Source organism: Coffea arabica, chromosome 9e (assembly GCF_036785885.1).
Source record: "Coffea arabica cultivar ET-39 chromosome 9e, Coffea Arabica ET-39 HiFi, whole genome shotgun sequence".
NCBI lineage: Eukaryota > Viridiplantae > Streptophyta > Magnoliopsida > Gentianales > Rubiaceae > Coffea > Coffea arabica.
The window spans coordinates 26,726,164-26,750,797 of NC_092327.1; the positions used below are offsets into that span (position 1 = coordinate 26,726,164).

General features: G+C 35.1%; 2 protein-coding genes across 2 annotated transcripts; both read left to right on the forward strand.

Moving 5' to 3' along the window:
• The first annotated feature begins 4,256 nt into the window (after positions 1 to 4,256).
• Positions 4,257 to 6,107, forward strand: LOC113709633 (anthocyanidin 3-O-glucosyltransferase 2-like). Its single transcript, XM_027232428.2, has one exon. It carries the CDS (start codon positions 4,380 to 4,382, stop codon positions 5,811 to 5,813), a length of 1,434 nt encoding a protein of 477 aa, XP_027088229.1. The 5' UTR covers positions 4,257 to 4,379; the 3' UTR covers positions 5,814 to 6,107.
• Positions 6,108 to 21,961: 15,854 nt separating this feature from the next.
• Positions 21,962 to 23,759, forward strand: LOC140014635 (uncharacterized). Its single transcript, XM_072065714.1, has 6 exons — positions 21,962 to 22,022; positions 22,113 to 22,383; positions 22,494 to 22,618; positions 22,700 to 22,832; positions 23,357 to 23,449; positions 23,498 to 23,759. The coding sequence occupies exons 1-6, from the start codon at positions 21,962 to 21,964 to the stop codon at positions 23,757 to 23,759; spliced, it is 945 nt and encodes a 314-aa protein (XP_071921815.1).
• Positions 23,760 to 24,634: the final 875 nt, after the last annotated feature.

Here is a 24,634-nt window from a genome sequence, read left to right on the forward strand (position 1 = left end):
GAAATTTATAGGTAAAGAACTCGAGCTACTCGAGTTCGGTTTGATAAAAACTCATTTGAGTTTGTTTTGATAGATAAAAAATCAGACTTGAACACAATTTCAAACTCAATAAAATAATCAAATATTCTTGAGCACTAGGGTGTTCAGTTTGATTAGATTCGTTAAACCTGCAGGTATTGAGTAAGAACCTTTAACACAAGATATAATAGGAGATGGAGAGCAAAAGTAGGCAGAATTTTATCCTAGAAAATTTTTATTTTAATTGCCACAAAATCTATATTTAATGAACTTTACTATCGGTTTTGTTGTAACCACTTGAGTTGGCTCAGTAGTTGGGGGAAGGTTCTTTGAGCTCTCATTGCTGGTACATTTAGCGTTTGAATCCTAAGCCTAGCAATTGTTTGTAGGAAGGGTGGAGGGAGAGGTAAAAAGAATATTGATATTGTTGTAATAATTACCAATATTAAACTACAATCAATGAATATAATATATATCAATGTCAATCATAATAACAGTTACAAAGATGTAGTGATCCTTTGAGTAATGCGAATTAAGCCAAAAGAACAATTTTTTTCGGAAGTGATATTTGCACTCATAAATTACTACTTGCACTCCTTGGAGGCATATTATTTAGTAGGTAGATTGGAGTGCAAGAAGCTAAAATGGGAGTGCGAATATCAATTTTCTTTTTTAATCAAATATTCAATTTTAAAGAGTACTTTAAGAGTGAATTAAAATATATCCAAGTCCCTCATTAGTTTGATTATTATATGATAAATAATCCTAAACAATTTATAATTTGTAATCAAATAAGCTTTAATATATTTTAATCAAATAAGCTTTATAATCATAAAGCATGGTCATCAATGATAATATAAAGGGTTAATCACATTTAATCCCCTTAACGTATACCCCATTACTTAGTTTACCCCCTAACCTTTAATTTTGCTCACCTAACCCCCTATAAGACAAAATTGCCCTTGCATTATTTTGACTTTTCATTTACCTTGTTTTCCTTTCTTTTATTTCTTTTTCTCTTTCTTCTTTATTTAATTCTTCCTCTTTCCCGCAAAAATCTTTACCTTAATGATTGAAATTAAAAAAGAGGAATTACAGAGATCTATCTTCTTCCTTAAATGATTAAAAAAACGTTCAAATCACTTTCCTAAAATACATTTTTTTTAGCCTTTCAATTCTTTTAATTTTGGATTTTCCTCTTTCCTTTCTAGTTTCTCATTTTATTCCCAAAAAAATATCTTAAGATGAAATTGTGACCTGATTAATAATCATCAATTGAAATTTGTGACACGTGGCATCATACAAAAAATCAAAATTAGTTTTTGATGCCTTTTAAATCTTCACCCAGAAATATGCAATTACAAATTCAAAATAAAAATTTTCATTGAAATGGAATTTTCTATTGGGAAGGATGAAAGAGAGAAGAAAGAGAAAAAGAAATAAAAGAAAGGAAAACAATTTCATCTTATGATATTTTCTTGAGAATAAAATGAGAAACTAGAAAGGAAAGAGGAAAACCCAAAATTAAAAGAATTGAAAGGCTAAAAAATTGTATTTTAGGAAAGTCATTTGAATATTTTTTTAATCATTTAAGGAGAATATAAATCTCTGCAATTCCTCTTTTTTAATTTCAATCATTAAGGTGAAGATTTTTGTGGGAAAGAGGAAGAATTAAATAAAGAAGAAAGAGAAAAAGAAATAAAAGAAAGGAAAACAAGGTAAATAAAAAGTCAAAATAATGCAAGGGTAATTTTGTCCTATAGGGGGTTAAGTGAGCAAAATTAAAGGTTAGGGGGTAAACTGAGAAATGGGGTATACCTTAAGGGGATTAAATGTAATTAACCCTAATATAAAATTCACCAACATAGTGAATTACAATGCATACTAAAAAATTTTTTGTATTTTATTATTGAGTTCTTTTTAATCAAAATATTGATCCATATAAAATTCACCAACATAGTGAATTACAATGCATACTAAAAATTTTTTTGTATTTTATTATTGAGTTCTTTTTAATCATAGTGAATTACAATGCATACTAAAAATTTTTTTGTATTTTATTATTGAGTTCTTTTTAATCAAAATATTGATCCATATAAAATTCACCAACATAGTGAATAACAATGCATACTAAAAAATTTTTTGTATTTTATTATTGAGTTCTTTTTAATCAAAATATTGATCCATATAAAATACATTTTTTTGTTTGACTGTTTATTTCCATAATTGAAATTTCATCTGTAGAGATAATTGGGTTTCTCTATTTCTTTTCTTTGATTTTTTTAATCTTTTAAACAAAATCTAACACAAAGCACAAACAACGACTCTATTATCCTAAAAGCACATTGTTGACGAATGGAGTTTAATTCAGTCATATGCCCGTGAAACCTTAATGGTGCAACTGGCTCTAAGGTACCCTACCTCAATCTACACAATGACTAGAAACCGATACCCCTTGCTACACTCGAAATCTATCTTTTGGGGTATGGTAACTGGGACCAAACTAAGTTTAAGAAAAAATAAATGCAGAAGTAATGCATTTGAACAAAACTTTTTTGAAAAGCAAAAACAAAGTGCATTTGGATTTTGGGCTTACGCTTGTCATGGGCTGCTGTTAATCATTTTGGGTTTTTTGAAGAAGCATTTTTCTTATTTATTAGACAGGTTAGGGTTCTTTCCAAGACTTCAACCAGTTTTTTAATGAAATGCCAATTTTGTAGAATACTTAAATTTCTCAGTTACAGTTCTAATTTGAGAACAATACGAGCGGTTTTAGGATATTACCAGCTTTTTTTCTCTTTAAATTATTTTAATGTTTGTCAACAATGGATCACACGGGATCCTCAGTGCCACTTTTCCAGTGACAATTCAGTGCCACTTCTATATTTATGTCAAGTGTCATATTTATTTAATTTGTCATATGTTTTTTATTTAAATTTCTTCTACCATCACGTGATAAGTGGGATTGGTACTGGATTTAGTACGGAGTAGTGGCATAGAGGATCCCAATTGACAATGGATTTCCACTTCGAAAACAAAATGAGCAGTTTATAAGAGATTAGCTCTTTCTCTCCTAAATTTGCTCAGTTCCCCTCCCCAAGACTCAATGCTAGCACTATTTGTATTACACAATACATGATCACTTGATCAGTAAAAGTCAATTTACTTTCTTTCTTGGATGGTTAACCGTATCGAAACATTTCTCTACAAAGTTAAGCTATTCAAATGCAAGAAATAGAATTTCACTATAATTTAAATGGTGTTATAATTGCAATAGCACTATAGATCAATTACAATCCACCATTAATAGAAAAAAACTAAAGAAAAAACTCACTAAAGCTAATTAAAGAACAACAAATTATTCAAAAAACTAAAAATTTTCACCCAAATGACATAAAAAAAAAAAACATTAAGGTCACCCAAATTTAACAAAAAGACAAGAACATTGATGTTATTACAAAATAAGTACTTTAGGGACAAAGAATCCTTTGTTACTTGTGCATAGCTATTGGTTAGAGCAAACCAAGTTAAAAATATTTATATGTAGAAAAATATAAGTATTAAATGTCACATTTTTGTCTTAATTATATTTATTCTTTCTAAACAATTGACTTTATTAAAATATTTAAAAAAATCTAAAAACATCATGTTTACGTTCAAAGTACGTACTCCACTACTAATTACAAAAAGTGTACAAAATTGAGTTATTTACAAAGCCAACAAAAGCCCATTCACAAATATATGATTCTTAAAAAGACAACTCTGCTGGTAAAGATATTAACCATGTATTTCTGATGTCCTGATTTGACTCCATTTCTATGAAATAATATTTTTTTTTTGTCTTAACGGCACATTTACACTAATCTAACCTACTTTTACTCATACCGAAGGGGGGAGACTACTCTAGGGGGTTGTTCAACTGAGCCAAGGGCACCACACACCCGTATGAATTTAAAACAATTCTCATATAGAGGCACATTGATGGAAGACAATGTTTGAACCCTTGATCTCCTACTCTATAATTAATGTAGTGGCTAACTCCTCTAGAGGGAGTTGGTTCTATGAAATAATATAAGACGGCCAAAAACTATGTAGGCAGGAAGTTATGTGGTCCAACAGAACTGTCCTTTGGATCCAACGTCCCAGCGAATCACCTTACTCCGAACAAATACAAACACATGTTTTTGCAAGACACGGGACCACCAAAGGTAATTTTTGAAGTCTCTCTATTACTAGTGTAGATCCAAATTTTGACAAGCAACTTCTATGCAAAATCTCTGAACTTACTAACTTCAGAGTGCATCCTCCTCGCACTAGAACCACAATTGCATACCCCTCTTTACCTTCTTCTCCACTAGCAAATGGAGAAATTTAAGCTCATGATGATGGTTTCACCTCTAATGGGGCACCTAACACAAGCTCTTGAGCTGGCCAAGCTCATGCTTGCAAGAAACAATCAATTGTCAATCACAGCCCTGATCATGGAGCTGCCTATTGATCCCGATGGCACAGCCAAAATTCAGTCCCTCATCGCTGCCACAAATGTTGAAGGCCTCCACTTCCACCACCTTTCAACACCAGAAGACACCTCTGATTGGAACATCACACACAGACGTTTCTTCATTCTTAAGCTCCTAGAATATCAGAAGCCTCATGTGAGAGAAATAGCCTCAAAAACTCAAAAATTATCCGGGTTTTTGATTGACTTGATTAACATGACCATGATTGATGTTGCTGACGAGCTTGGAGTTCCTACCTACTTATTCTTCACCTCTGGTGCTGCTTTTCTTGGTCTGAGGTTTCATTTCCAAACCCTTGAAGACGAGCAAAACCAGGACACATCTGAGCTGGTTAAAGGGGAAAGCCATTTAGTTCTCCCTAGTTTTGCGAAACCAGTTCCAATCAGCGTCCTCCCAACTTTAGCAACCAAGGAGGAATTCCGGTCGAACGTCTTCTTGAAATGCACCCGTGACTACAGAAGGGCTAAAGGAATCATAGTTAACACTTTCAGTTATCTTGAATCTAATGCTATTAGTTCATTTTCGTTAAATTCTTATTATGGTAAATCAAGCTTGCCACCAATCTATCCTGTTGGGCCTATTCTGAATAGTTCCCAAATCCAGACTCAATCTAGTGAAGATTATTCATCAATGATGAAATGGCTGGATTGTCAGCCTAAAAACTCGGTAGTTTTTCTGTGTTTTGGCAGCTTGGGAAGTTTCCATCTGGACCAAGTCCAAGAAATAGCTTATGGTATTGAGAGAAGTGGTCATCGGTTCCTATGGGTTCTCAGGCGGCCCTCTACAAAGAAAGGAGGATTTCCTAGGGAGTATGAGAATCTTGAACTTGTGCTCCCCGAAGGGTTCTTGGATCGAACGGCTTCGATCGGAAAAGTCGTGGGTTGGGTTCCACAATTGGCCGTGCTATCACATTCGGCTGTTGGGGGATTTGTTTCGCATTGTGGTTGGAATTCAATGTTGGAGAGCATCTTTTTTGGGGTGCCTATTGCCACCTGGCCTATAGAAGCTGAGCAACAGCTGAATGCGTTCCAATTGGTTAAAGAGTTGGGAATTGCTGTAGAAATTAGTTTGGACTACAATCAAGAAAAGGAAAATCAAGCTCTTGTGAAAGCCGAGCAAGTAGAGAAAGGCATAAGGGAAATCATGGATTGTGAGAATGAAGTGAGGATGAGGGTTAAAGAATTTAGCGAGAAAAGCAGACTAACCACTAAGGAAGGTGGATCATCTTACTTGGCTTTGGACAATATTATTCAAGATATTTGTTCAAGGTCTTGAGGTTAATTGGCGCAATGAAAATTAGGGCTGAAAATAAGCCTTAATGAGTCGGACAGAGGTATGTTCAGAAATGATTTGAAGATTAAAAGAAATGTTTAAATTTGGTTTGTATTTGATAATTTTTTTGAAAAAAATCAATCGAGTTTGGTTTGAAATTTCATATGCATGTTCATTAAAAGCTTGGCTTGACTTGTCAAAGTATCGATTCAAGCACATACAACCAAAGGTTGGCTTGACTTGAATGTTGTATTATGTAGAGATTTTCATACTAATTTGTTAGTGTTTTTCCCTTAATTTTTGCTCTATGATATTCAAGAAATCTATTACGATGAATTAGGAATATGATTAAAGTTGATTATACCTATTCAAGAAATTTATTACGATGAATTAGGAATGTGATTAAAATCAATTATGCCTATTCAAGAGATTCAAGTATTATATGCTTGCTATTTCATAAAATAAGCAATATACGGGAAGGAATGAAGTGGAGTTAAAGAAGAAAACTATAGTATATTTTTATGAAATGTACTTGCCTTATATGTTCCTAAACATATTGAGTCGGACAACGTGAAGATCGTGATTGGTTCGTTAATATATTCAGAGTTTGAAATCATGTTTGAGTTTGGATTGATACCTAAACAAACAATCTTGAACGAACTTGGTTCAAGTCGAGTACCAAGTTGCTTAATTCGATTTACAGCTCTAATTAAAATTGTTGTTAATGGAGATTATTACATGAACAAATTCAATTCAATTAAATATAAGACAAGTGCAAATGTGGAATCATTGATACATTCTTCTCCACAGACTTTGCAATGGGTTGCAGTTGAATAGAATAGTGAAAAAAAAAAACCTTTATCTTGTTAAACGTATCTCAAAAATCTTGAGCTTTCGACAACGAGTCACTGTCCTACTCCTTGGGCTGATATTGTTTGGGTAAATACTGTTCTGAGGCATGCCTTCATTCTCTAGTTGGCTTTTCTATACAAATTGTCGACTCAAGATAGACTGCTCAATTGGGGATTAGTTTCAAGGATAAGCTGTGTTTTTCACAAGTCGCAAGTTGAAGACCATAATCACTTGTTATTTAGTAATAGTATTTGGGAGTCCCTTAAATCCCAATGCTCCATACAATGGCCTCAAACCAATTGGGAAAATCTGAATTCTTGGGCTGGAACAAAACCTCAAAAGTAAGTCCTTAGCCAAGATTTAGTGCAGGGTCCTTTTGGCTAATAGTGTGTATTGCATTTGAAGAGACTTACCTCAGCTAAGATTCAACGCAAGGTCCTTTTGGCCACTAGTGTATATTGCATTTGGAGAGAGAGGAGTTGCAGACTTTGCAAGAATGAATCCAGAGATGCTGTAACTATTCATAAGGAGATCTTTGAATTGGTAGGATGTAAATTGTCCTCCCTACAGAACGACAAGAGAACAAACTTAAATAAGCAACTGCAAAGGAATTAGACTTTACCAGAACTTATGTTTTCTCAATGATTTGTTAGTAGTGGATGAGGATGTTATATAAGTGAGTCTATTTACTGTGTAGGATGTTTAGTCTTGTTAGTGTTGGATGTTTACCATTGGGTGATTTTTTTTTTTTTTTTTTGATAAATCTGTGATTTTGTCGATTGGTTTATGGCTGTGGGGTATGCCCTTGTATTCCATACCTTTCTTGGTATTAATGAAATCTTATATACCCGAAAAATGAAGCTCACTAATTAAGGGAAGATTTCTTTCCTATTTTTAACCATTACTAAGAATTCAGTAAAACGAGATTTGTAGGCTGCATATACGTTCCCGTAGAGTGTCCAGGGAGCTGTTGAGAGTGTATTTTGATTTAATCTTTTCAACCCAACTCCAGTCAGACAGCACCAAATCTTCCTCCAACCAGCTTCCTTTGTCTTCACAAGTGGCATTGCTATTTGCATGTGCTTCTTCTGAGCTTGATAAAAAATAATAATAATAAGGACTTAGAAAATAGACGTGATTAATGCATTTGAAAAGCTGAGCGTTACTGTATTTGCACTGAATTATTTTTGTATGTCCATCCATCTTGAAAATTAATTTCTACGTGAATGCATTTTTGCTCTGAATGCATTTTTGTACGTGAGTATATACCAATTCTTATGTTTATATGATGTCTAGAAAATTAATTTGTAAGAGAATTGGTATGGGATGGTAAAACAACTAAGAAAGTCAAAATCTTTGTAGCTGTAACTCAATTTCCAAATGCTCAAATGACCAAATTGTTGAATGTTCAATGTAATTGGTTATTGCTTAGTTGAAATGCATTGTGTTTTGTAGTTTTATTTTTCATTTCCATTTTCTTCAAAGGAATTACTTCCTTTGAATCTTGTTCCATTTCCCTAATACTTTTATTTGTCATCCAAACAAAAGAAATGGTTAGGGATTTCAAGGAATTAACATTTTCACACTTTCCTTTCCTCAATGAATCCCTAGAGCCAAACAAGGCCTTAATGGATATACCAAGGATCTCGTTTGGTAAGTGAGTTTTTTTACCAAGTATTTTTTTTACAAGTTTTTTAACAACTTAAACTACAAGAACCCCAAAAACCTCAAAAACTCTTGTATGCCACTGTTGAAGCAAGTAATGAAACAATGTCATTTTGGTCTCCCACTTTATTTTGAGCATAGATAGCAAAACACTCCCAATCTTTCTGTCTGCTATTGTTGCACTAAGGATTAAGCCCTAGCTGCCGAACTTGGAAATCGACCGACCGGATAATTCCGAGAAGGAGGGACCAATAGACGCAGTGGTTGTCGGTAGGAAGGAGTGGGAACCGACACTGTCTACAACTGGTGGAAGCAAAAGCTGTTAGAGTAACAGTGATGGTTGATTCTCTGGCGAAGGAGAAGTCCGAGGAAGAATAGAAAACTCGTTTGGCGAAACGAATGGGTTTAGAAAAACTGCCCACCTCCACGAAGCTCTGCCCAGGTGTTAGGTTTTTGGGACAGAAAGGCAGCGGGAAATTTAAAAAAAAATTCCCAAAAACCCACTCAAGGATCACCCTAGATTTTGTGTATGGTTCAAGAAGAGAGGGAAAAACGGATTACCTTAATCCGCATGACAATCCTCTGCCGAATTAGAGAAGACGAACAACCCCTTGAACAGTCCAGATGTTCTGCCTCTACCAAAATCTACGCGAGAGTGATATCTGGATCGTCTCTACGATATATGTGTGAAAGTGATGAAAGTTGCTAGCCTTTCTTTTCACTTTTCCTTGTCTATATTTTCTCTCTATGTATGTCTTACACATCTTTTTTCCTCCACTCTCTATGTATACCAAAACCCTATTTTTCCCTTTTCGAGAGTCATAGGTTTTTCATCCTTCTAATAGAGAGAAGATTTGTAGAAAAAAGAAAAAGGAAGAGATAGATTTTTTATCCAATAACAAACTCTATCCTTCAGCTATCTGGTAGATAGGAGATAACTATTTTCTCCTATATGCTCAAATAGGTCTGGAATTTATTTTCTTTGTAATTAAATCCCGAAAGTATCTTATACTTTATTTTCAAGTCTTCACTTGGACACATAATTTTAATCCAAATTCAAAACTCTAATGCGTGGGATCCAATAGGCTCCAAATACATTGGCAATAATTATGACTTATAATTCCCAAAAAGAATTAGATAAAATAAACAACTTTATTTTATCATTAATTACAATAATTAATTAATTCATAATTATAAATCATGAGCGGTGTCTAACAACACATTATGACCACCCAAGTACCCGGAATTAGTCAAGGGAATTTTGACCTAACATTTCCAGGAGAAGTTACCATGTAATTATTATCCTTTCACCACCGATATCCAATTAGTCAATGAATAAGGAATAAGTGCCAATTCCTTAATGGATAATTAAATTTACTAGTTTCCAGAATTAACCCTAGATTAGGTTAACTTGAAGATATTCTTCAATTGACCTAATGTAGTCGACCTTTTAGGGTTCATTTCCTACTAGTGGCCATCCGGATATCAACTCCTACTATCGGAGTGGTGAATCCCATCTTGATCACTCATTACCTTTCCGTGCTTCACACTACACCCAATCTCTGTTTTATAAGTCACTCTTAATGAGTAACAAGCAATAGAGTCAAAATGTAGTGATTCACACTCAAGATACTATGGTGATCTCAAGTCGTAGGATCATTTACATAACTTACCACAAGAGATACAACCATTGGCACTAGATAGATATCCTAATGGGATCTCTAAGCGGATCATTCCAATGCATTTGTACTTTACAAATCATCTACACATTATTCTAGGTATCTATATACCATGGTTGATGAGAACAACCACTACTTACATTAAGTAGAGACTAATTGTGTACTAGTCTATCCATACTAATGATGTTCTATCTCATTAGTACTATGACTAGGGAAATTTAAGAATATTACTATAAATGTGATTGATATCTCATAGTCATCAACACTTGTGACCACCATCACATTAGTAAGTATTCTAAGGACTTTATCAGTTATATCTAGCATTTAACAGATAAAGAAGAAATTATTAAAATACAAAACATAATAAGGAATGTATTAAACAAAATCATTGTTTAAGGGCATACATTCGAACAATCTCCCACTTGCACTAAAACATTTCATTCATGACATTCAGTCCAAATGATAATACATGACCTTCATGTTTCAACTTTAGTGAGAGGATCAGCTATGTTATTCTCTGTGGGGACTCTCTCTACCTTTACGTCATTTCTGGCAATGATTTCTCTAATTAAGTGAAATCTTCTAAGTACATGTTTGGATCGCTGATGAAACCTAGGTTCCTTTGCTTGAGCAATAGCTCCATTGTTATCACAGTACATAGTAACTGGATCAACAATGGTTGGAACCACACCAAGTTCTGTCACGAACTTTTTAATCCAAACGGCTTCCTTAGCTGCTTCCGAGGCTGCAATGTATTCAGCCTCTGTTGTATAATCTGCTGTGGTGTCCTGTTTAGAACTTTTCCAACATACAACACCTCCATTAAGAGTAAAAATGAAACCTGACTGCGACTTATAGTCATCTTTGTCCGACTGAAAACTCGCATCAATAGCCCTTAAGCTCCAACTCACCTTTTCCATGTACTAAAAACAAATCTTTAGTCCTTCTCAAGTACTTAAGAATGTTCTTAACGGCTGTCCAGTGACCCTCACCTGGATTAGCCTGGCATCTGCTCGTAACACTCAGAGCATATGAGACATCAGGTCTTGTGCACAACATAGCATACATAATTGATCCTATTGTTGAAGCATATGGAACAGTATGCGTTTTATTAGTCTCAACTTGTGTCTTAGGACACATTCTCTTAGAAAGGCTTATACCATGAGTCATAGGTACAAAGCCCTTCTTGGACTGATCCATGCTAAACCTCTTTAGCACTTTATCTATGTGTGTAGATTATGCAAGACCAAGCAGCCTTTAATATCTATCTCTATAGATTTTAATGCCTAATATATAGGTTGCTTCTCCTAAATCTTTCATGGAAAAGTTCTTTGACAACCAGCCTTTTATGGATTGTAACATTGGTATATCGTTTCCCATTATTAATATGTCATCCACATATAGTATAAGAAAAACGATTGAACTCCCACTAGCATTCTTGTATACACAAGGTTCATCCGGATTCTTGAGAAATCCAAACTCTTTGATTGTCTCATTGAATCGGATGTTCCAACTCCTAAATGCTTGCTTAAGTCCATAAATGGACCTGTGTAGCTTACATATTTGACTAGGATTTGAAGATGTAAAACCTTCAGGTTGTGTCATGTACACATCTTCCTCCAAATTTCCATTAAAGAATGCAGTTTTTACATCCATCTGCCAAATCTCATAGTCATGATATGCCACAATTGCAAGCAATATCCGAATGGACTTAAGCATTGCTACTAGTGAGAAAGTTTCATCATAATCGATTCCCTCTTTCTGCTTGTAGCCTTTGGCTACCAGTTTAGCTTTATAGATAATCACATTTCCTTCCATGTCTGTCTTCTTTTTGAAGACCCATTACACCCTACAGGTTTTATCCCTTCAGGTGGATCAACCAAGGTCCATACCTTGTTGTCGTACATGGAATTCATTTCGGAATTCATGGCTTCCAACCATTTGGAGGAGTCTGGACTATCCAACACTTCTTGGTAGGTAGTAGGTTCGTCATCTTGAATGACTAGTATATCATTGCTTTGACTCATAAGAAATTCATATCTCTTGGGAGCTGAGCGTACCCTTACTGACCTACGGGGCCCTTGTATATCCACAGCTTCTGTATGCGCACCAACATTATGTGGCTGAAGTTGTTCTTCAACAGGTTGCTCAATGTTTGTTTGATGATCTTGAATTTCTTCAAGATCTATTCTACTCCCACTGTCTCTTTCTAGAATAAACTCTCTTTCTAGAAAAATAACATGTTTTGAGACAAACACCTTTTGCTCAATTGGGTTGTAGAAATAGTACCCTATAGACTCTCTTGGATACCCTACAAACAAACACTTATCAGATCTAGCATCAAGTTTATCCGATTCTACCAACTTCACATAAGCTGGGCAGCCCCAAACTTTCATGTAGGATAGATTTGGTTTCTTCCCTTTCCATATTTCATATGGAGTTGAGTCAACAACCTTGGTGGGTACTCGATTAAGAGTATGGGAGGCAATATCCAATGCATATCCCAAAACGATTTTGGGGCACTCGAGTGGCTCATCATGGACTGTACCATATCTAATAGGATTTAGTTTCTCCTTTCAGACACATCATTTAGCTGTGGTGTACCTGGAGGAGTCTATTGTGGAACTATTCCATTATCCTTCAAATAAACTCGAAACTCATCACTTAAGTATTCTCCATCACGATCGGATCGTAGTGTCATAACACCTTTACCTGTTTGTTTCTCTACTTCATTTTTGAATTCTTTAAATTCTTCAAAAGATTCAGATTTGTATTTCATTAATACACATAATCATATCTAGAATGATCATCTGTGAAGGTAATGAAGTATGAACATCCACCTCTAGCTGTAATTGACATTGGACCACATACATCAGTATGTACTAGCCCAAGTAAATCACTAGCCCGTTCTCTCTTTCCAGTAAAGGGCATTTTTGTCATTCTTCTAAGTAAACAAGCTTCACATATATCATATGATTCATATTCAAATGAGTCCAAGTATCCACCTTTGTGTAATTTTGGAAATGCGTTTCTCATTTACATAACCAAGTCTATAGTGCCTTGTTTAGTTTATCTAATCTCGTTCTCTTTTTATTCACATTGAGAATTTGGTTATCCAGATTTAGAATATATAAACCATTATTCCAATTTCTAGAACCATAAAACACATCATTTTTAAAGAAAGAACAACATTTATTCTCCTGGGTTATCCTAAACCCATTCAAATCCAAACAGGAAATAGAATGATGTTCGTAGTAAGTGCTGGAACATAATAATAATTTGATAATTCTAAAATCAGTCCACTGGTTAAAGCAATATAATAAGTCCCTACAACTAGAGCAGCAACTTTTGCTCCATTGCCAACACGTAGAGTGATTTCACCTTTCCCCAGTTGTCTACTGTCCTTTAGACCCTGCAAAGATATGCAAATGTGAGAACCACATCCGGTATCTAACACCCAAGAGTCTGATTCGGAAGTAGATACATTAATCTCAATCATATATGTACCAGGTGATGAAGCTTCAGCAAGCTTCTTCTGCTTTAGGCTCTCCAGATATGCCTTGCAATTCCTCTTCCAATATCCAGTTTGTCCACAATGGAAGCAGGTTGCTTTAGACTGGTCTGCCTTGGCCTTCTTGGGCTTCTTGACAGGCTTGTTTATGGGTTTCTTAAACCCTTTTCCTTACTTTTTCCTCTTCTTGGAGGAGGAAACAACAAGCACATTAGTGGGACCCTTCCCTTTCTTTATTTCTTTCTTTGCAGTTTTTAGCACATTCAGCAATTGAGGCAAAGTGTGTTGCAGATTATTCATCTGGTAGTTCATAACAAACTGTGAAAAAGAATCTGGCAGAGATTGGAGCACTAAATCAACATTCAGCTCTTGGTTCATCTTAAAGCCTAATTCGGCCAATTTTTCAATTAGCCCAATTATTTTTAAGACTTGTGGAGCAACAGGTGCTCCCTTTGCCATCTTGCACCTGAACAATTCTTTGGAGGTATCATATCTCACCGTCCTTGATTGTTATTCAAACTATTCTCTCAGGTGTTGTATAATATCATATGCCCCCATGTTCATGTGCTGCTGCTGAAGTTGAGAAGTCATGGAGGCTACCATGATACATGAAACTTCCCTATTGTCATCCTTATACTTCTTGTAAGCATTTCGAGCAGCAGCCGGAGCATTTGGTTCAGGTTCCTGGGGCATGGGCCTATCAAGCACATATTCAATTTTTTCATGAGTGAGAACGAGTAGGACATTACGATGCCAATCGAGAAAGTTTGTGTCGTTAAGTTTACAATCAGTGAGAATGGTACGAAAGCTCAAATTGTGACTCATTCTACAACAGAAATAGAGTTTGTTAGAGAGAAAAATTTTGTTTAATAAAATCATAAAAATTTTGAAATTATGATTTTATTTCCACTATTTTTTTTCGAATCAATTACCCTCTTAAATTGACTCGGGATTTTCTTAAAATCCATAGTGGCTAGAATCCCATCTCAATTTTTTTTTGACCATGGGTGAATCCCAACAAATTAAAAATAATTTTGAAAGGCAGGTACTTTACCAATTACAAATTAATTGTAATTTCTAGATCAGTCAGGTATCAACTCTTGATTTTACATCTTTATGTATTAACCCAACCATTGCCTCTAAAATTAATGGTCTTGAGTGAATCCCAACAAACCATAATTTTAGTTAAATCGTACTCATCATTCTTGAGAACATTTCTCATAGTAAAAACATTTAGTAAGTAAGGCAGCCTTGGGTGAATCCCAACAAGCTAGCACTTAATAACTACTCTGATTTTATACTATAATGATGGAAGGCAACTTTTATTATTGATTTAATATTGTATTTGAGGGATTTGTCTCCTTCTCCAAAACATTTTGTAATTAAAGTTTTGAAAAATTTGTTTGCTGGTCTCATCAATAGACATGCATATAACCATTTCAAAAACATATATAAGTATGAAATTAAAATGTGGATGGTTGTGGATACTTCTAAACTAATTTCCCCAGCCATTAGGGAAATTAGTGGTTGACTAGGGTTTAATCGAAAACCACGAGAAAATCCCCTCTTTGTTGCATGGCTCATTTTCTTCATTTTCAAGTTACAATTTCTATGCTATTTATACAATTTTCTGTCATCTATATTCTATCTAATATTTATTACAAATAGTATAGAAGAAACCCCGAGTTATATTCGGGAGACTTAGATGAGAAGAGAAATTACAACCAGAAATTAAGAGAGACAGGGTATGCAGACATCTATATTCTATCTAATATTTATTACAAATAGTATAGAAGAAACCCCGAGTTATATTCGGGAGACTTAGATAAGAAGAGAAATTACAACCAGAAATTAAGAGAGGCAGGGTACGCAGACCCTATTTAAAATAAATACAACCATTCAATCATAAATCCACAATCAAATTGGGTTTTATATCCACAACCATCCACCATGCATTCTTGCAATTTAAACAACTTTAAAGAAAGCATGTAAATATAGTAATAATTCATTCATGGATTTTTTGGATCTAATTTGTCAAGCACCCAAACAAATTTGGGGACTAAATACATGCTAAAAATTTTTGGTGAAAAATACTCTTATTAGGTCATCATTATTCCTAACTAAATTAGGAAAATAATTGGGGAAATAATTCCAATTAATCAAATTAATTTTGAATTAATTCCCAACCTAATAAAACATGAAATATTAAATTCCATAACACATTTTAACAATTAAAATTGTAATCAAATTCAAAAATTTCCAAAAGTTCAAAACTTCGAATTTTCAAAAATATTAGTTTCCTAAACTACTCTTGCATTTGTTTTCTAGCAACACCGGCAACCACCACAAAGCACCACCTCTCCAACCACCACCACTGGGTTCTTCACTGACCACCAGTGGCAACGGTTCCCAGCAGTAGCTTCCAAGTGGTCGCGGGCAACGATGGTTCTCAGCCACTGCAGCGACCTGCTGCATTTTTTTTTGCATAGGTTGCTGCTGCAACTTGTTGCACTTTTGATGCATTCTTGCGCCTTAAAACTCTTGATTTGCTTACCCAGTAACCACCAAGAGCTATGGCAACCTCCCACCACCACCAAGGAAGCCTCCCATGGCCTCACATAGCAGGGGCAGCTGGTGGCAGCTCTTGAAAGATCGCCGGTAGCAATGTTTTGCTGCAACAGTCAAGAGATTGCAGTAGTAAAATTGCTGCACTTTGGCTGCAATTTTTTTTCTTTTCATAAAAACTAAGAGACTAGCAACTCTTGCAGATCATCAACAGAGATTCAGTGTCTGGTTTCATCTTAAAAAGAAAAGGAAAGCCTGACTATCACGTTTGACAGCTTGAATAGCAAGTATCTAGCAAAGTGATGATTAATCTTTCAATTTCCTATTAGATAATGAACTGATGAAACCTGCAACTATTCCAGATTTTAAAGGTTACTAAGAAGCTGCAAAACTCCATAAAATCAAACCCATAATGAAGCTATAATCAGATTATAGCATGCCAAGTCATTCAAGAATTTTTTGGCTAATGCATCAAAGAACTAATAGCAAATTTTGGTGCAATCTTTAACCATCAAAAACTTAAACTTTTTCCAGGTTTTATAGGTTAATAAAAGACACAAAACTCACCAAAAATTTGAACCAGAATATCGCATATTCTTAAATCCAACAATCAAGATCAATCCATGAACAAAAAAACACATAAAGTCATACGAAAAATACTAGGGATAGCTCTAATACCACTGTTAGGTTTTTGGGACAGAAAGACAGCGAAAATTAAAAAAAAATTTCCCAAAAACCCACTCAAGGATCACCCTAGATTTTGCGTATGGTTCAAGAAGAAAGGGAAAAACGGATTACCTTAATCCGCGTGACGTTCCTCTGCCAAAATGGAGAAGAGGAACAACCCCTTGAGCAGTCCAGATGTCCTGCATCTACCGAAATCCACGTGAGAGTGATATCTGAATCGTCTCTACGATATATGTGTGAAAGTGATGAAAGTTACCAGCCTTTCTTTTCACTTTTCCTTGTCTATATTTTCTCTCTATGTATGTCTTACACACCTTTTTTCCTCCACTCTCTATGCATGCCAAAACCCTATTTTTCCCTTTTCGAGAGTCATAGGTTTTTCATCGTTCTAATAGAGAGAAGATTCGTAGAAAAAAAGAAAAAGGAAGAGATAGATTTTTATCCAATAACAAACTCTATCCTTCAGCTATCTGATAGAAAGGAGATAACTATTTTCTCCTATCTATTCAAATAGGTCTGGAATTTATTTTCTTTGTAATTAAATCCCGAAAATATCTTATACTTTATTTTCAAGTCTTCACTTGGACACATAATTTTAATCAAAAATCAAAACTCTAATGTGTGTGATCCAATAGGCTCCAAATACGTTGGCAATAATTATGACTTATAATTCCCAAAAGGAATTAGATAAAATAAACAACTTTATTTTATCATTAATTACAATAATTAATTAATTCATAATTATAAATCATGAGCGGTGTCTAGCAACACATAATGACCACCCAAGTACTCGGAATTAGTCAAGGGAATTTTGACCTAACCTTTCCATGAGAAGTTACCATGTAATTATTATCCTTTCACCACTGATATCCAATTAGTCAAGGAATAAGGAATAAGTGCCAATTCCTTAATGGCTAATTAAATTTACTAGTTTCTAGAATTAACTCTAGATTAGGTTAACTTGAAGATATTCTTCAATTGACCTAATGTAGTCGACCTTTTAGGGTAAATTTCCTATTAGTGGCCATCCGGATATCAACTCCTACTATCGGAGTGGTGAATCCTATCTTGATCATTCATTACCTTTTCGTGCTTCACACTACACCCAATCTCTGTTCTATAAGTCACTCTTAATGAGTAACAAGCAATAGAGTCAAAATGTAGTGATTCACACTCAAGATACTATGGTGATCTCAAGTCGTCGGATCATTTACATAACTTACCACAAGAGATACAATCATTGGCACTAGATAGATATCCTAATGGGATCATTCCAATGCATTTGTACTTTACAAATCATCTACACATTATTCTAGGTATCTATATACCATGGTTGATGAGAACAACCACTACTTACATTAAGTAGAGACTAATTGTGTAGTAGTCTTTCCATACTAATGATGTCCTATTTTATTAGTACTATGACTAGGAAAATTTAAGAATATTACTATAAATGTAATTGATATCTCATAGTCATCAACACTTGTGACCACCATCACATTAGTAAGTATTCTAAGGACTTTATCAGTTATATCTAGCATTTAACAGATAAAGAAGAAGTTATTAAAATATAAAACATAATAAGAAATGTATTAAACAAAATCATTGTTTTAGGGCATACATTCCAACACCAGGAACTTCTTCTTACCAGTTGCATTCTTTTAGTTGCGAAGGCCCAGCTAATTTCAGGTGCCAGATTTGTGAAATCTCCCCTTACTAGTTGCATTCTTTTCCAATTTCGACTATCTTTAACGATAATTCATGGTTGCAATTTGTATCTTTGCTTGTGAAAATCACAGGAACTAAAATATTTGCAGCCATACTATCACATACCTTACAAGTTGCTTTGGCCGAGGAAAATTTACAAAATGAAGTACTAGGCTTACTCATAAAAGTTCACCGATTATGCCTAATTTTTAGGAAAAAAATTTGTGATTGGGAATTACTCCATTTAGTTAATAATTAATGGAGGGATTGGTCAAATTTATGATTCTATCTAAAAAAAAAATTGCTTACGGGTCAAAATGATGAAGATTGCCTTCATTGCTTTACTGATTTGAGTGTCAATTTTCTGAAATAGCCTAAATATAATGGACTGATAATAGCCTTCGTTGGTAAATTTTACCTTCATTGTAATTCTACAACAACAATTGTTTCGTTTGTTTGTTTGTTCAAGAGTCGAAAAAAGTACTAAAGGAGTTACCAATTGCAAAGATGAAGAGAAAGAGAAGGCAAAATATTAGGGATGAAGTCGTCATTTGATTTTAAAGAAATGGAGAATAAGATATTTTGAAAGTGGTTAACTTTTATTGGAACATTAGGTCCTTATTTTGAGTGAAAACAGGATTAAGAGCATTAACTAACCGGATATTCTACACTTTTCAAGCCAATACATACAATATCTTCACTTACCATATGCTTGGATTCTTGACTGCCTATTAAGCAAAGTAAATCTGTGTACCCACGATGAAAAAAGGGGAGAATATTGTACAACTTACCAAAATTGATTCGAACCAATACTTACCAAAATTTTGTATATTTCAACAATTTTCCAAGGGACTAATTCATTGAGTCGTAAATGCTTAAGTAATTACATATGTATGAATTGAATTCTTTTCCCTTGCATTCAAATAATTAGAAGACTGTGCAGTATTTTAATTTATTCTATATATGAGGAATGAAATACAAAATCTTTGTGGTCAAGTTTAGACATTTTTAGGTGAAATCTTGATATTATAGAGTAAAAATTGCTCAATGATAACACTCTTGTAATTTGCACTGTTTGACTTCAATTAAATGAATAAAAACACAAAGATGTTGAATTTAGAGGGAATGTCGTATTGAATAGGGGTGTATACTTGCTTCATCCTATTGTTATGTGCAAGGTTATATTAATGTGGTGAAGACAAAGCTATTTCAAATGGTTAATTCCTTATTGAGTTTCATGCGACTAGAGAATTGTATATATAATATGCCCTGTATTTTGACTTAGAAGTAAACACTCTTTATTGGTAGGTTTATGCCTTCTTGCACTTAGTTCATTTCTAGAGGTTACGATTGTTGCCTCTTACCTGCTATAATGCATGTCGGCCTTTTAAGTTAGTGATGATTTATTACCTTAGTTTTTTACACAGATCGAAAACTAATACTTGCTGATCCTTTGCACACTGCCCGATTCGAGTGTGGAGAGAACGACTCATGGCTTTGCATTAGCAATTACTTCAAGGTATGCATCCTATCTTACTCTTTTTCCAACTATGTGCTGTTTACAAAGCCTATGCACAATTGCATTCCAATTGTTCCAAAATTGTTACATATGGGGTGAATCTAGATGCATGGTTCCTTTGGCAAGCTATGATTAGGCCATTTACCAACTTATACTAATACATGTGTCATAACAAAGAAAAAAACCAATGGCAAATCAAGTTGATTCATCGAGGCTAGGCCGAGCCCAATTTTCCTTGAAGAGTACTTGCTCGAACTTAAGGGAGCTAATAGAATCAACAATGGCAACCTAAAGAGTGAGGTCTTCCACACAATAGCTGATAAGTTCTCTCAAACAGGTTGCCGCTTTGACCTCTCTCAAATGAAGGTCACATATAATTCATTATGTAGCCAAACACAAGAATACAATCGTATATGATTTAGGGTTTGATAGGGTGTAATTTATTATTAAATTTATGGTTAATTTCCCTTTGATCCTTACCAAATATTGTTTTAATTGTTGGATTATACTTATATTTGGTATTTGGATCTAATTACAGGATGTGGAGCAGAAAAATACTAAAAAGGGAGGCTTTCTTGATAACATGCTGTAAAGACCGGATTCTCAGGATATTGTGCACGTGGGAAGCTGCTAAGAAATTGACAAATCTGGCTCTAAGTTGTGCTCAAATCAATTCTTTCCCTTTTGTTGACTAGTAGTTTACTAGTATTAGGAAACAAGAAACAAGGAAATCTCAGAAGTTGCCTTATCTTTTTGTTTTCCTTATTCGGTTAGGAAACTGACTAGACTAGCGGCTAGTCATACAGATTAGGTTATTATCTTTCTTTTGGTTCTTGATAGAGGGAGGAGAGGAACAGACCGCTTTTCTTCAGTCTCTTTACTTTCTCATTCGAACGATTATTACATCATGAGGGGAAAAGATTTGATGTCAAGGAATTCAACTTATACGCGTGGAAATTTCTCTATGAGGTGTGGCTCAGTTTCTAATCTAGTCAAAGACCAACTCAACGACGCAGTCCCGAACATCTATGAGATCGAACTAATCTCAACTCAATCCTTTAATTTATTGATATTTGTGCATTCTCTCTTTTAATTTCTCGAGATTATTTTGTTAACTGAATGTCAAGAGCCCAATATTCGAAGTGACCTAATAATCTATTGTCAAATTAATCAACTAAATCCGTAATTGTTTGGTCGATTAATATTAGTGGTAACTAGCGTTTATACAAGTTAGGGGAATGTACAATCTAATTTAAATAACCCTCTTAGTGTGTTATTGATTAGGGTTAAACTTTTCTAATTCTTAATGCAACTGGAAAATTAAATCCTACGGTCTTGGTCATCCATAAGCTAAGGAAAGGTTGGTCGCTAGAGTTTGTTGACGACTATAACTCACCTGTTAAAGAATTGAACAAACCATCTTTGCCTCAATGATCGGATGAATGGACTATGTCTGCCAGGTTGTATCTTTGGCTGGAGTTTGTCTACCATCGATTTAATTCCTCCTACTTTTGTGGATTGCTTTATTAACCAGGCGTTCATTTATTTTAGTTTGAGTTGTTTAATTATTCTCAATTTTATAAAAACCCCCCATACTCTGGACTCTGAAAGAAATAAATTATCTCCAATCCATGTGGATTCGACCCTACTCACCACTATATACAAAATTTATATTTTTGTTATGTAGGTTTTATTATTGCATAGGTTCGACGACTTGTCAATTTTTGGCGCCGTTATCCGGGATTAGTGCTTGATTAATTTGTTTCTTTTTGAGTTCATTTTTATTTTCTAGTTTATGCCTCATTCTTTTTGTACAGGAAATTTGGTATATATTCCTGAAATAGAAAAGACAGCACATAAACTAAGGAAGGAGACTAGAGAACAAAGAGAGGAATAGTCACTTGTTGCATCCGCAGAGGATTCTTCAAGTGATCATTCGAGTGATTCTGAAGAGAAGGAAATTATTATGGCCAACAATCGGACATTGAGGGAGTCGGCTGTTCCTGATTTAACTCAACTGCCACTATGTATTACTTTCTTGCACTTAAATGAAAATACTCATTTTGAATTAAAATTTGGATTAATTCACCTCTTACTTTCTTTCCATGGTCTTTCAGGTGAGGAGCCCCCCAAGCATCTACAAGAATTTGATATAGTATGCTCGAGTATGAAGCCCCCTGGGGTTACTGAGAAACTAATAAAGTTGAGGGAGTTTCCCTTTTCTCTTAAAGATTCAGCAAAAGATTGGCTATACTATCTACCAGCAGGTAGTATCATAACTTGGGCGCAACTGAAAAATAAGTTCTTGAAGAAGTATTTCCCAGCCTCCCGAGTTGCAAGCTTGAGAAAGGAAATATGTGGTGTTAAGCAGCAACTAAGGGAGACCTTGTATGAGTACCGGGAGAGATTCAACAAACTGTGCACGAGATACCCGCAACATCATATAAGTGAACAATTATTTTTCAATATTTTTACGAAAGTCTTTACTTGTCTGACAGGAATATTATTGATGCTGCGAGTGGTGGAGCACTGGTGAACAAAACTCCTGGAGAGGCGTGGGAGTTGATTGAGAGAATGGTGAAAAATTCACAACAATTTGACTCCCGAGATACTCTTCCCACTCGTCGAGTGAATGAGATAGAAATTTCATCAATTAAATAGCAATTATCTGAAATGACCTCTTTTGTTCGACAATTGGCTGTAGGAAATGAGCAGCAAACCAAGGTGTGCGGGATCTATACCAATATAGGACACTCCACTGATATGTGCCAAATGATCCAAGAGGAAAATGCTGAACAAGTCAGCATAGTTGGCAACATGCCCGCGCCATGGAGACAGTAGGATCCATATTCCAACACCTACAATCTTAGTTGGAGGGATCACCCGAACTTTAGTTATGGTGGGAACCGATAGCAAAACTTTGGTCAAAATAGACAACAAGGGTTCCAACCCCAATACCAGCCAAAGTCTCAACCTTTATCTTCTAATTCAGGAAGCTCTTTGGAAGATGTGGTCAAAAGTCTGGCCACAAGTGCTGCTCAATTTCAACAGGAGACGAGGTCAAGCATACAAAATATGGAAACCCATGTGAGTCAGATGACAACCGCAATCAATCGTCTGGAATCTCATGTTTTTGAAAAATTGCCGTCTCAACCTGAAGCTAACCCAAGGAATGTAAGTGTCATGACCCTCAGGAGCTGGAAGGAGATTAAAAGACCTAAGTTAATGATTCCCAAAGATAAGAGCGAAGAGCACATTGAGAAGAACTTAAGGAAGAAGGAGGGGCAAATATAAACACTAAGAAGGTAATTTTCAATTCTGTTATTAAGAATAAATCTAACACTCCACCTTTTCCTAATAGGTTGGAGAAACCAAGGAAACCAGACAAGGAGAAAGAAATCTTGGAGATGTTCAAAAAGGTTGAAATAAATATTCCTCTATTGGATGCAATCAAGTAAGTGCCAAAATATACCAGATTTTTGAAGGATTTATGCATCAACAGGAGAAAGTTGAAGGGAGATGAGAGAATAGTGGTAGGGGAGAATGTATCTACAGTGCTACAAAGAAAACTCTCACCCAAATGTGGAGATCCAGATATATTCACTATCCCCTGTAAGATAGGAAACACTAATATTAGAAATGCCATGCTAAATTTAGGAGCATCTATAAATGTGATGCCAAATGCCATCTATGCTTCTTTAAATTTAGCACCACTAAAAGAAACTGGCATTATAATTCAATTAGCTAATCGCACTAACGCCTAACCTGAGTGGCTAATTGAAGATGTTCTAGTACAAATCAATGAGTTAGTTTTCCTGCTGATTTCTATGTATTAGATAGGGTGACGAACACTCCCCAAATCCATTCCTTATTTTGTTAGGTCGACCTTTCTTAAGTACTGCTAGTACCAAAATTGATGTTAATAAGAGTTCACTAACAATGGAATTTGATGGAAAAGTTGCTCACTTTAATATTTTTGATGCGTTGAAATACCTACATGAGTCTAATTCTATTTTTTCGGTGAGTGTGATTGACCCTATAATGCAGGAAGTGTTTGAACTTAATGGCAGGGATGAGTTAGAAGTGACCCTGACCAAACACCTCAAGTTGGAAACAATTTGTGACGTGGAGTTGAATGACGAGTTGCAGTGTGTGGTTGAGGTATTGCAGCTATTGATGTCTACTTCAGTAAGGTATGGGCTTGCTTATATTTTTGTGCCTGAGACACACCAAAAGCTATTACCTTATGTTGTGCAGGCACCTGAGGTGAAGTTAAAGCCTCTGTCGAGTCATTTGAAGTACGCGTATTTGGGTAATGAGGAGACATTACCTGTGATAATCTCTGCAAGATTATTACCTAGTCAAGAAGATAAGTTGATCCGGGTGCTTAAGGACTATAAGGAAGCCATTGGATGGATCATTGCCGATATAAAAGAAATCAGTCAATCTGCGTATATGCACCGGATTAGGCTAGAAAATGATGCGACGCTTGTCAGGCAACCTTAAAGACGACTGCACCCAATGATGATAGAAGTGGTGAAGAAAGAGATATTCAAACTCCTAGATGTAGGCATAATTTTCGCCATCTCCGACAGCCAGTGGGTGAGTTCGGTTCAAGTGGTCTCCAAGAAGGAGGGAG